The sequence below is a fragment of the Mus caroli genome, chromosome 7 (genome assembly GCF_900094665.2).
Source record: "Mus caroli chromosome 7, CAROLI_EIJ_v1.1, whole genome shotgun sequence".
NCBI lineage: Eukaryota > Metazoa > Chordata > Mammalia > Rodentia > Muridae > Mus > Mus caroli.
The window spans coordinates 111274703-111288889 of NC_034576.1; the positions used below are offsets into that span (position 1 = coordinate 111274703).

A 14187-nucleotide genomic window follows, 5' to 3' on the forward strand; every position below is an offset into this window, starting at 1 on the left:
ACACACACACACACACACACACACACACACACACACACACAGAGTCAATTGATTTGTAACCATTATGCTAAAGTTATTAATTAAATCAAATTAATGGAGAGTGACACAGAATTAAGATATGCAAAAGCAAATTTAAGTCCTAATGCCTTACAATCTATAAAGATTAACTCAAGGAAGGAGTTGGAAGGAGGAAAGGGAAGAAATAAAATGATGCAATTATATTTTAATTTCAAACAATTTTTTTAAAAAAATTCTCAAAATAAGCCTGAATGTAAACACTAAATCCATATAACTTCTAGATGAAAACATCTGGATTAGGCAAAGATATCTTAAAGAGATCAGACAAAAATGTGATTCAACAGAAAAATGACAAGTATGACTTTATAAAAATTTAACACTGCTCTTAGAAAGATGCTATTGAGCAAATAAACAGGTAAGTTGAGGGTATAAGAAAATACATGTAAAATGCCTAAGTGGTAAAGTACTTGTATCCAAGATGCATGAAAATTCCTGCTGCTGTGCACAGGTGAGGCACACATACACTGCCAATACCAGGGAGGCTGAGCCACAGGGTGGTGAGTCAGGCTAGCTTGGGTGCTATACAGTGAGAATCAGGCCAGCCAGGGCCACTGTATCACAAAACCTCCTCTCTCTCTCAAACAAAAAGACCATCCTGCACAATTAATAAATATGTTGTACCTTAATAAAAATACAGTGAACCCAATATTCAAAAATGATGATTTGAACAGACTCTTCAACAAAGATATACAGTTTGCAAATAGCACATGAAAAAAATGTTTAGGCATCGTAGTCACTGGGGAAATGCAAATTTGAGTTATGATTGCAATACCACTGCAAACTCATTAGAATGACTAACATTTACAAAGATAGTACAATAGCAAGGATATGGTAAAACTGACTCTCACAAGCTTCTAGTGGAAACATACAGCCACTTTAAAGTGTTTAATAAATTTAAACATGCACCCACTATAAAACCTGAAATCCCACCCCTAAACATTTACCAAAAGAGAAGCACAGTATGTCCAAAAAAGCCTTTCATGCAAACTACAATAGTTTGGATCCTACAGTTCAAAGCTAGAAAGAGCCCAATGTTAATCAACTATTGAGTAGATTAACAAATTGTGGTATATTTATATAATCCTACCCAGCAATATCAGAAAGAACTTGTGCTACAATCTCAACACCACACATGAATCTCAAAAGCATTCCTCTAAATAGAAGACAGCTATCACAGTGCATCTGCAATACAATCCATTTATACACAAAAAGCCAAACTAAGGTGCTGCCAGAGGCAGAAGGTAAGACTTCCTAGGGTGATGAAATTGTCCTATTCTGACACTATAGTGTGATTATCACTGCACATTTGCCAAACTTTTCCAACTGCACATTTAAATTAGGTAAACATTATTTATTTTTAAGAAAACTAGCAAGATCTCCTTTCTGGGTGACAGCTAACAAGGAAGGGGCATTTTACCTTCCCAGTCCTCCATGTACGGGGCTTCCTCAGCTTCCTTCTCTGGAGATGTGTCGATGAACTTGCCTTCTTTCATGACCCTGGTGATTTCTCGGAGCTGATGCAGTAATCGTTTCTCCTGGTCAGAAGTCACAGCCTGTGCTCTACTGAGAAACAGACAATCCAGCTATTTAGTGGTCAGCACCCCTAGATAAAGGAGAAACTTCACCATGATCTGTTCGAACCATCAAAGAAAAGGTCTAACAACAGGTGATTTCTAGATGTCATGGCTGTAACCAGAGATGTTAGTTCAATGTTGTGATTTTATAAACGGGGAATCTAATCTCCAGAATATTTCAATCAAGTAGCTGCTTGAGGTTCCAAGATGAATCAACATGGAAACAAGATCCCAGTAGTTTGACCCTCATGCCTCAGCAGCCCGATCCCCAGTCTCCTGCAATTTCCCTGCAGCTCTTACATTTATTCCCTTCACTATGAGACACTTTCTCTGAAGCAAGACGTCAACGAAAAATATTCTAGGCCATTAGACTCAACCAAGGAAAATACTAGACTGGAACCACAGGGCTTTTTCCATTTGTACAGTCTGAAATTTCAGAGGTAGATAATTCACAACACTCAGCCAAGTAAATCAGAGCTGGGGAACTGAGATCCACAAACTGAAATCTACACACAGTTATTGGTGCCTTTTCTTTTTCCTCTTCTCCTTTCTTTTGGAATTCCTACTAAGCAAATACTACCAATGAGCCCATAGCCCACCACAGTACACAATTTCCACAGTTTAGAAACCTCAGACTACCAACAGAGCTATGGTTCTGGGCAAATACCGGCAAGCACAGTGTGGGACTTGAGGATAGCCACACAGCCGAGAGGAACACATTGCATCTCACAGAAAGGCAGCGTCCTGGACAGAAACAGAAACCATCTAGTGGAGGATTTAAGAGAACTACTCTTTATTTCCTTATACCCCAAAACATCCCTCGGCAGTGCCTCACGCACCAGTAATGGAGGTGCCCTCCACTCTACTCAGTGCAGGTGTTTCCTGTGTCCCTCTCTGTGTTCAGACTAACAAAGTTCACCTAACAGGAAAAGCAGGTTTCTCCTTCAAACATTAAGACTGTAAAAAAAAAAAAACAAAAAAAAAAAACAAAAACAACAACAACAACAAAAAAACCTGCCCAGTTATCCAACTTCCTCTAATGAAAATGACCCATTCTCTGGGAGAATTCAGGGACAGAATAGGACAACCTGCCTGCTTCCACAAAGCTTGGGCCAGCAGTTTTTACAAACCATTTTGTAACTGTACACAGAGTGTGCTGATGCTAAATGAAACAAAACTGAGCTTCTGCTTCCTAACCCAGGGAAAAGTGGAAGCCCTTAACTACAATAGCCAGGCTTGGAGAAGCATCAACAGACAAAATTTCAAACTAAAACATCCTTTTAACTTGGAAAAAGTGTGTCTGCGCTGCCCATTAAACACAGAGGGCAGGATCCATATTAGTGCATCTTCAGAAGTTACTACAATGAATGTTTCTATGGATTTCTCTCTGTCAGGGCAGTCACGTACACGCATGGCAACATGGCCACAGCCTCGTCATCTGTAATGCCTCTGTGTCCATCTGCCTGGTTTTCATTTCCTCACCTTCTGCTTTCATCTACCTCTCTGAAATGTGGCCTCCACTATATCGTTTTCCAAAACTTATAAAAATCATCATGACTGTTCTACTCCTGAGTATCTTCTAGTTTGTTCCTTTTGATTTCTCATACTATAGTGCATCCTTCTGAATTTCCTGTTTTAGCCACAGACACAGCTGCCTTCCTCCCACTTCTGCAATCATTTCTTTTAGTTCTGACCGTGCCCATTTTCTCTGCTCACTAAAGTCTGGCCATCATGAAGGCACAATCTTTGGAGTCCTGTGTCTCCATTCTTGTAGTCATGCTCCAAGGAGGCTATCTGAGTATCACAGGTTAAGCTATGACCCTAAATGGAAGTTGTCCTAACCTTGTCCTTCATCTTTACTTTTTACCCAGATGTCCATGCTGCCCAATTATTTCCTCAGCAGTTCTACTTGTGACTTTGTTGTCACATTAAATTTCAAATTAATCTTAAATTCAATCCCTCAAAACCAAGCTCCACCTGGCCAAGAATCATGAGAAGCCACATGAACAAGCTGAGCTGGATAATAAATAGGTCGTATACGGCACATTCCAAATGCTAGAAAAATAAAAGATCACAGGTGGAAAATAACGGCATCTGATTTTTAACCAAAGGAAGTAAGTAGCAAGTCCAAATTCAAGAGCTAAATACAGAGAGAATAAACAGAAAGGCAAGAGCAAGGCTAACAACACAACACAGTGGCCTCAATGACGTGGTGATCTCATCTTTCCCTGCAACAACACCCAGTCCTTTATTCTGCTCCCAAGGCCCACATTTCCAGTTGCTGTTATATATTAGATGTGGGTATTCTGATAGCATCTCAACCATATTCAAAGTTCAGTCCCTGTTTGCTCTCTCAAAATCCTTATCTTCTTTCTCTTCTGTGTTTTATCTTAGTTAATGCTGGAATCTCCTAGGAAGTACTATACATCTCTAGGCATCTCTGTATCCTTTTCCTTCCATGTCCTTATTTAGCTAGTTTTCCTTTGTGGGTACAGTCTCTCTTCTGCTCATACTATAGCTTAGGGTAGTCAAGTGGCAATCTTCCTATTCCATCTTCCTGACTGATGTGATTGGTTCATTGATAGCTGCATGATCCAAGCTGGACCAACTGTACTTTCTTACCAACCGGATCTTGAGTAATTAAGTCCTGAAGTGGGATGATAATTCATCCTGGAGCAGTCCCTTTGCTCCTGCTCCCTAAACACTGAGAGATACTAAGAGCCACTATGATTGCCTCTTTTCCTAAAAGCTGGAGGTTCAAAACTTGGATATCTTGAGATACCTTATATTTTCCTAAGTTGAAATCTCTAATAACTAGTACTGGTTTGCTTCCAATAACTACAAATTCCCATAATCTGTGCCCCTCTTTTATATTTTCACTGCCTATCACTCTGTTTCTTTTGGTTGGTTCTGTTTTTAACAACATTTGTCCACACAACCTGGCTGGCTTAGAGCACCCTGAATAGATGGCTGGCTGGAACCCTGCCACCTTCCTGCTGCCACCGTCAAGTGTCCACCACAGTAGCACTTCCCATTGCCTTTTGCTGGAATATTCTCAGTAGGCTTCTGGCATATGTCTGCTATATTCTAACAAGAAAACATGACATTTTTTTCTGAAAACCTTCACAAAAACAATAAATTCCAAATGCAGTCCATCATTCAGATACAGGTCTTAGTTGCCTTGTTGTCTCCCATTTACCCACCTCTCTAGCCATTCATCCTATCCTGACTGTAAACACTACACCAGCTCCCAACAGAATGCTACTCCAAGCACTTGCCTTCTTCTCTCACCATTACTGTCTCCTTCTGAAACATTCTTTTTCTGAACTCTGCCTGAAGAAACTGTTCTATCTTGTAGAGCTTATTTAAGATCTTCCCTTTCAGACCTTAAGATCCCACTCACACCTACAGAGATATCCAGGTTGTAATCCCTAGAATCCATAAACTTACCTCTAAGGGGACTATGATTGTAGGTGGACTTGAGGTTTCTAAAATCAGCTGACAATATAATGGGAGGTTATCCTGGATTATCTGAGAATATACAATGTAGTTACAAGTATTCTTAAAAGTGGGGAAAGGAAGCAGTAGAAGTCAAAGAGATATGATTTGAATAGGTCTCAATCCAATATTGATATCTTTGAAGATAAAGGAAGGGGCCATAAGCCAAGGAGTGTGGGCAACTTCTAGAACTTCTAGACTGTGAAAGGGCCTTGCAAAGGGAATCCTGCCAACACCAACAATTCTCACTCAATACAGGGCCACTAACCCAAGAACTCAAGCATAACTCTGCATTATTGAAGCTACTAGATTTGAGTTTATTTGCTATAGCAGTATACTTTATGCTCTCAAGTAGAGTTACTCATAGAGTAACCAATACCTGTCATTAACAACCATACAAGGCTGTGCAGAACAAATGAAGAGAGATTCCAAAGAAGACACCATTGTTGCTGAAGACCCTGCTTTAAAATACTAATTATTTCAGGGTGTGCAGATATCATCAGTGCTCCAGCAGGAGGACTAAGACTGAACAGTGACAATTCTGTCCTCTCAAAGGTTGCAGGACATCAGGGAAGACATGCTTTGATGGGCAGTATCACCCAATATGCCCAGAAGATTCAGGTAAGGACTCTCAGAGAAAATGATGCTCTTGTTGAAAGCAAAAAGTCAAATGAGTGTGTGGTGGAGGTAGGAGGGAGGTCGATGCCTCAGCAAAGGAAAATAAATTTGCAAGTTCCTAGATGAAAAAGTGCACAGATGCTTTAAAAAAAAAAGAGTTGTTGTGTGGGTTGGGCATACAAGAGAGCACACAAGAAACATCTGCAAGCTCAGGCTACTCAGAACCAGGCTCCTTGTTAATCTGCTTCCTTAGGCTGCACCATGTTTCTAGCAGGTAATTCACAAGACATACCACTCCAAAAGGAAATCTTGCTAATTTTCAAGGCAGAAATTAGAACATTTCACCTTAGTCCCTTAACCTGTGTATTTGAGTTTGATATTGTGTTTTCTATCAGACATAACTTGGAGGACACTGAATGTGTGTGGAGCTACATGTACATGCGAAAGATGTCTAAAATACATCTACTGGTCATATCAGGAGTCATTTCTATGTTTCTATTCACACACAAACAGGGGACTACAATTTGAGGATGTCTTCTTATATACAACAAAGGATGGACAAATTAGATGTCATCAAGCAAAAGGCGAGGAGGCACAGAGCACAAACAGTTGAAAGATGGCAAACAGAAGGGGGCACCGCCTATTCCTGTATCAAAGACTCCATAGTTGCTCATGAACATAATATACTGCATGTGATTTTATGGCCCACTGTAAAGTTTTCCCTCCTCCCTGTAAGAGGACTCAGCTGAGGCAGACTCTGCCTTACTACTCAGTACCACATTCTGGTGTTCCTTTCCTGGCTTTTTTAGGTTCCTCAGTTTTCTTAGTTGTTCCAGTTTTCATAACCCTACCTTTTCAGATCCTTGGCCAGTATGGCAGAGTAGAAGTGTACCTTCCTAAAGGATTAATTTGGCCCTTGACACCTACTTTGCATGTTGAATTCTGCACTAGGAGAACACAAAACACAAATGCCTGCTGTGATAACAGTTGCTTTTTTAGATTTTTTTAAATGTGTATGAGTGTTTGCCTGGATGTATGTCTGTGCACCACATGTATGAAGTACCCACAGAGGCAAAAAGAGAGCAATGGATCTTCTCCCCTAGAATTGGTGTTAGAGACAACTGTGAGCTGCCATGTAAGTGCTAAAAATTGAGCCCAGGACCTCAGGAAGAGCAAGTGCTCTTAACCACCGAGTCATCTCTTCAGGCCCTTGCTTTTTTTTCTTATTTGATATCAGAAAATACAATGTTCAATAACCAGACTTTCCTTAAAATTTATATTAGACAACTAGAAGATCCTTCTTAAAACTAGGTTATTTGGCCCAACAAGATTTATAAATTTCACAAACTCTTACAATAATTTGTACAACACTTAATATTTAAAAACAAGTTTCTCAATGATATGAAAATGAAATGTTAATTGAGAAAGGATACATATATTGTGCCTAAGCTGACAATTATATAAGATAAAAACATGTGGTCTTTACATCAACAGCCAAAGTATAGAAAATCTATAAATATGAAATTGTCTGAGTCCTATTTGATGAAAACTTACCTCTCACCATTAGGTCCAACTCTGTTGATTAATTTTTCCATGGCTTCTTCTGTCTCTTTTAGTTTTTCTTGTAGTTGAACAAGCTCAAAGTTGGCTGAAAAAACAAGCGTCAGTCTAAGAACCATCATGGGCAACTCCCTAAGCCCTTTCCAGAAAAGGCTAGCTGAAATGGTCTGTGGGAATCCAGGCTTGTTCAGAGACTCAAGAGGACAGGGATTCTCTGACTAATACAGAGGTCTGGCCAGCAGGCACAACAGGATACACATTCATTTAGGCCTATATAAATTAGGTATATAAATGGCCTAGATTTCATACCTCTCTGTGTAGTCCTGGCCATCCTGGAACTCACTCTGTAGGCCAGGTTGGCCTTGAACACAAAGGTTTGCTTGCCTCTGCCGCCAAGTAGTGGGATTAAAAGCATATGCCACCACTGCCTGGGTGTAAAACTCCTTTTAATTCAATTAATACCTGTGAAGTGGGTACAAACTGCACTGTGTGGTGCCAAGGTTATTATTATTTTGCATGATTCATAATAAAATAAAAAACTGACTCACTGGTACTGCTATTGCTATAAACAGAAGTCCATTTGGCCATTTGAATTACTTCTGTTTCTATCTGTCTCTGACAAGAGGAAGGTCTTAACAATTTTTGTTTTTTATTTTATTTATTATTGGTGTTTTGCTTATTTTGTGGTGTGTGTGTGTGTTTAGGTTAGAGGACAACTTTCAGGAGTCAGTTCTGGCCTTCCACTGTATGGAGGCAGGGTATCTCTTGTTTCTCCTATACTTCACACTCTGTGTTAGCTGGTCTGCAAGCTTCTAGATGATTCTCCTGACTGTCTCAATGTCATCAAAAAATGCTGGAATTACAGAAGCATGCTATAACATCTTACCTTTTTAAATGGGTTCTAGGGACCAAACTCAGTAAGCACTTCCACCCACTGAGTCCTCCTATCAGTTCAAGATTTCCTTCTATGATTTTTGTAAATTACTGATATATGTCATCATTACTAACTACCTCATAATGAGACATAGCAGTTTTCTTCAAAGAGTCCTTGACTATTTAAGATTTCCAAAAAGGCTGTGAAATATGAGGATTTAATACAACAAAAAACCCAAAAGTCATTTAAAAGGAGATACTGCTTAGGGCAGCTGCTTCTATGCCTCATCCCCAGGGCATTCTATCAATGCCTTTCTTTTAAAAACTTATAATAAGAAAAATACTTTATAATTTTAAAATTAAAAAAAAATAAAAGCAAACAAGAAACCTTTGATGGGTGAAGTGATACAGATCTTCAATTCCAGCACTCAGGAGGCAGAGGCAGGCAGACCTTTGTGAGTTTGTACTACACAGCAAGACCACTACAAGCTCAGGAGTCCATGTTTGCATAAGTTTTACTCAAGCCATCCAGACATGATTCCCAAAATTCTTTTCACAAATCCCTTCTTTCTAGGTAATGGCTTCTTACAAGTTATTTTTCTCTGTGTATGAAGTTTATGTGTATGTGACCCAAGCAAGTTAGTGTGCAGGTGTATACAAGAAGATGACAAGCAGCATCTCCCCCCCCCACCCCACCCCGACTCCCTTATTCCTTTGAAATAGGGTCTCATAATAAACCAGACAGTCACCATGTTGGCTAGGCTGACTGGCCAGGGAATCTAAGGACTGTCAGTGTCTGCTCACCAGCACTGGAGTTGCAGGCCTGCACAGCCATCCCTGGCTTTTTACATGAGTGTTGAAGATTCTAACTTAGGTCTTCATGCTTGCTTAGCAAGTGTTTCACCCCGGGTGTGGTGGTGCACGCCTTTAATCCCAGCACTCGGGAGGCAGAGGCAGGAGGATTTCTGAGTTTGAGGCCAGCCTGGTCTACAAAGTGAGTTCCAGGACAGCCAGGGCTCTACAGAGAAACCCTGTCTCGAAAAAAACAAAACAAAACAACAACAAAAAAAAAGCAAGTGCTTTACCCCACAGCTTACTTCTCCTAGCATCATGCTAATCTATATATTCTTAGAACAAAGGACTATGGCAGCACAGAGTAATGTGGCTGGGCACTATTTGACAGCACGTTTAAAGACTCCAGAGTGTCAAGAGCTAATAGTGGAATGTGACAAAGATGTAATTTCTCCCTGAATTTTCCTCTGTGAAATAAACATATTTGCTCCAAATATTTTGCAGTCTGTAAGTGAAAAGTAACTAAGCCAAATGTTGACTGTTAATCTCCTAATCTGTACCAAAGTGAACTAGCAGCCTCTTGCTAAAGCACAAGCAGCATTCATTTGCCCTTTCCGGTCCAACACCCATACACAACATTTGAGAAACGCTTTTGGGACATACTCACAGACTCTTCCCTGGTTGTACCCGACTCCGGCTCACTACCACTGAAGACAGGGGACAGAGCACTTACTAATCTTCCTGTGGGCGTTTCCAGGTGGGGCAGTGGAGCAGTTCCGATCCTCTGCAGTTTTCCCCTTTGAAAGCTGAGGATGAAGGAGGCACAGCACATCAACAGCAGCTCAGAACCTCAAAGTCACGGAACCCTCACGTTAAATGAAAAAACAAAAAAAGCTGGGAGACAAAAATTAAGTCAGAAATCAACCAAGTATCAACATTAGAGAAATGTCTTTTTAAAGCCACTGAAAGGGTCAAGAAGGTAAAAATGATTGAAGCAAAGATCAAATCACAAGGAAAACAAAGTCCTGTCAGTCGCCTACTATACCCATGCTCACCCAGTGGCAGCTGACACAGCACCTGGGGGACATTCTTATCTCCACTCAGACTGCCTGTAGAACTCCTGGGTGAGAAGAAACTAAACTCCCTTCACTTTGCTAAGGCATGAGTGTAAGGTGAGGCTTCTATACCTCAACATACAGAACAACCCTGTAACTTACAAACCCTGCATCGAAGTGGAACTTATTTGGGGGTCTCCCTTCAAAGACCCAGCAAGACTTCCCACAATCGGGAAACGTAGGTCTTAGAGTCTGGACAGGACAGAATTACAGAGATGACACCAGGCCCAGTATCTCACACCCTGGCACCTCACAGTGGCTACTTGGAAACCTTGGTGCCCATCCTATGAACAAGCTGCTTCTTAGAGCATCTTAATGGTCTCTCAGCTTGCAAAGATGCCTAGTCTTTTGGGTTTTTTTTTTTGTTTTGTTTTGGTTTTTTTTTTTTTTGAATTATAGTGCTGACTGGATTATGAACTAGAAGATCCAAGCTCAAATCCTGGACTTGCATTTTAGTTTTAAACCTATCCTAAGATTTCTCTCTGTAAAACTGAGATGATGACGGTCCTAACAAGTTCACAAGGAGACAGTGAGTCTTTCAAAGAAATGATGGATTTGAAAGGGCTGCATGACCCTTGCAGGGGTTTACCAGAGACAATGATTTTATTACAATAACACTAGATTTTCACTGACATACATATATAAGATATACATATAGGATAATTTCACTTACCTTAAACAAAATGTACAGTATGTACAAAAAGATCCCAAAGCCATAGATTGGAATGATCTGTCCCATCAGTCCTCTTCCACTACCCCCTCCTGCAGCACCTCCACCTGCTCCCTTGGCCTTCGCAAAGGCCTCTGCAAGGTGAGACCTCTGGAAACGAGCCCCTGGTGTCTGACCATCTGAGGGTGCCGAGTGGTGATGCATCATAGGTGGAAATCGGCCCAATTTTCCTGAGAAAATTAATTAATTGGTTTTATCTCTTCTGTTTTAAATATGCATTGAAGTTCAAATAATAGAATCTACTTAAACATGCTTAAGAAAACAAACAGAAATTTGATTAGAAAGATAGGTGTTTCATACAGATGCAAAGCATGTTGTGATAAACTCTATTTGTTCACTAAACCCATTTTCTTTTCCTTCTGGATCCATAGCTAAACTACATTTCCCAGCCTCCTGTAGAATTAAATGTGGCCCTGTAACAGAGTTCCAGGCAAAGGAACTTGTCCTATAAAGCTTCCCATAGGCTCAACTACATGATCATTTTCCTTCTGTAGGATGGATTCTAATGTCCAGGGAGACCTTGAAAGTCATATGTTGGAAATGGCAGAGCCTCCATTAGCCTTGGTTCCTAAGTAACTGTGGCACAGGCCTCCACTGCTGCTACCCTGATAACTTGGAACCATCTGGTCCTGTTTGTGTAAGCAAGAAACAAGCTTCTATTGTATGGGGGCCATTATATACGTTGGAGTCTATCTGTTACAGTGGTTAGCCACCCCTATCTAATACAAAAGGAAATGTAATGTCCTCAGGAGAGAACGGAACCAGAAACTGGAAAGCCATCAGGATTCAGGCTGGCTACTTTCACATTCCAACTCCAACTCTCTCCTCTCTATGGGACCATAACCTTTTCCCTTTGTTTCATTGCTCACATCTTCATTCTCCTTCTTCAGATAACTCCTCTAATTTCTTCATGCCTATAGTAGAAGACAGTCATTCCAAACCTCTCAATTTGCAACTCCTTCAAGAAAATAGCTAAGACTGGCCCTGATTCCAAATTCCTTGGAGGAAGATTGAGTACACAGCTTGGGGAGGAGGCAAGCATCCCTTTTTGAATTAGCTACAGCTGAGCCCCAGGATTCATAGAGCAGAAACAGGGTCAAAGGCCTAACCTTGGAAGAACTGAGAGAAGAGGAGGTTTATCATCCACTGTTTTGCATTTTAAAACTTGAACAACCAAGAGTCAATACAACAAGTACAATGGGAGACAACATCTTGAAAGGGCCATAGGTAAAAGGGTGCTTGAAAAGACAGTGGGGAGAACACTCTAAATAATAATTTCTCCTCCTCCTCTTCCTCCTCTTCCTCCTCCTCATCTTCCTCCTCCTCTCCTCCTCCTCTTCTTTCTCCTCCCTCTCCTCCTTCTCCTCCTCCTTTCTTCTTCCTCCTCCATGTATGTATGTATGTATGTATGTATGTATGTATGTATGTATACTCTGTTTGTTCATCTGCATGCAGAAAATGCTGGGAATGGAACTCAGAATCTCTGAGAGAGCAGCCAGTGCTCTTAACTACTGAGCCATCTCTAATAGGGGTAACACACTAAAATATAGAACATCAGAGAACAAAAAGACCTTAAAGAAATTCTAAAAGTACAAATTTGCTGGATTTGACTTCAACAAAATTAAGGGTTGCCATTCAATATAGAAGACCATGAACAGAATCAGGAAGAATGAAATCGAGGAGAAAATTCTAACATGTAAAACTGATAAAGGGCTACATATCTGTAAAATACAAGAGTCTGCCACTTAATGACATCAGGTAAAATTCACAGCAAAAGGAACCAAAGACACGAGGAAGGAACTTACAGAAGGGAAAGCTTAAGTGGCTGCCAACACACAGAATGATGAAACTCAAAGTACAACACTTACTGGTTGGTGGTGAGTTATCAGTACTAATGGGTATGCAAACTACGGCAGTGACCAAATGCTCAATTAGTGAGATAGGACTTTCTACCCAATAGGATGGTGGAAAGTGCAAAAGTGGGCCAAGATATGGGAAGGCAAGAATTTGTGTTCACTGAGGTAAGATTATGCAAACACACAGCCACCCTGCTAAGCGGCTTGCCTGTCCTCTGAGATACTATACAAAGGCTGGATGATCCATTAGTCCCTCTCTGCTAGGTAAATTTGAGAGAAGTTGTCATATAGGTGTTGTTATAGGTTATTGTTGTCATATAGGTGTTGCTATAGATGTCATATAGTCATTATATAGGTGGGATGACTTACACACTACAGATCTGAGATGATGTAGCAATATACGTCAAGCAACTGAGCTCCATAACTGGAAATGAAAAACTGAAATGGAATTGATGTATTTTATACAGACTTTATGTTTTTAGAAACTATATTATAAGAGTGTCTACAGACAGACATGGTAGCACATATCTATCAATCCAGTACTGAGAAGATGAGGCAGAGGATTGTGGGTAAGGCTGGCCCGGGCAACATAGCGAGATCCTGTCTCAAAAGTGGGAAAGGGAACTGAGGATATGCAATAGCGCATAGATAAACAGCTGGTCTGCCATACCCAAAGCTCTAGAGTAAGTCCCCAGCACTGAAACAAGCTAACAGAGACAAGATAGAACGCTAGAGCAAAGAAAGGGGACAAGAAGGCAGAGGATGCCTCAGAGCCTCCCAATCTGCTTTGCCTTTCTTGCTGGCTGAAAGTCAGGAATTTTCGCTGAACTATAAAACCACTGTGAAGATGATCTGCATAGAAAAAATATTTACTCTTCTGAGAGATTTCTCAAATAAGAGTGTTATTAAATAAGCTAACGAGCCATGCATGGTCATAGATCCCTTTACTTCTAGCACTAGAAAGGTGAAGGCAGGAGGAGCGGGAATTCAAAGCCATACTTGGGTAAATAACTGGCTTGGGTTACAGGAGTTACAGTCTCAAAAACAAACAAGAAAGCAAAAATAAAATAGGGTGACAGAAAGAGAGACAGTGATAGACAGACAGACAGACAGACAGACAGACAGAACTGATGACCATGCTTAAGTCCCAGATTTTAAATTTAACTTTATCCCTGTTCCTTTCTCATCTCTGAACTGCATTTTTCTGAGAAAATCTTACAAGCAGGTTTGTGGAACACCTTTAAAAACACATGCCTCAACCCTTACTGTGCAGTAAGAACGGTGTTGACCTTGTTTTTTTTTTTTTTTTTCTATGCCTTCATCTTAAAAGCACTCTTTTCTTATCTGTAAATATGTACCACTTACCTAATAAGACACCTTTGAATAAAAAATCCCTTAAAGTCAAAAAAGTCAGGGTGAGGGATGTCGTTCATTTGGCAAAGCAGCTGTCTAGCATGCATGAGGCTCCAAGGCAGGTCCCCAGCACTAGTCCC

At 40.5% G+C, this 14187-nt stretch overlaps 1 protein-coding gene across 3 annotated transcripts in view; it reads right to left on the minus strand.

Moving 5' to 3' along the window:
- The window catches only part of Ric3 (RIC3 acetylcholine receptor chaperone), a 45799-nt gene that overhangs the window by 11888 nt on the left and 19724 nt on the right, over window positions 1-14187 (minus strand). Inside the window, exons 2-5 of one of the 3 annotated variants that reach the window (XM_021166883.2) lie at window positions 10782-11008; window positions 9727-9799; window positions 7323-7416; window positions 1496-1638 (exon numbers count right to left, since the gene is read on the minus strand). In XM_021166883.2, coding sequence (XP_021022542.1) covers window positions 1496-1638; window positions 7323-7416; window positions 9727-9799; window positions 10782-11008 — 537 coding nt within the window. Of the gene's footprint in view, window positions 1-1495; window positions 1642-7322; window positions 7417-9660; window positions 9800-10781; window positions 11009-14187 lie in introns of those variants that run through there. The other 2 variants (XM_021166882.2, XM_029479568.1) reach the window with 2 other exon arrangements.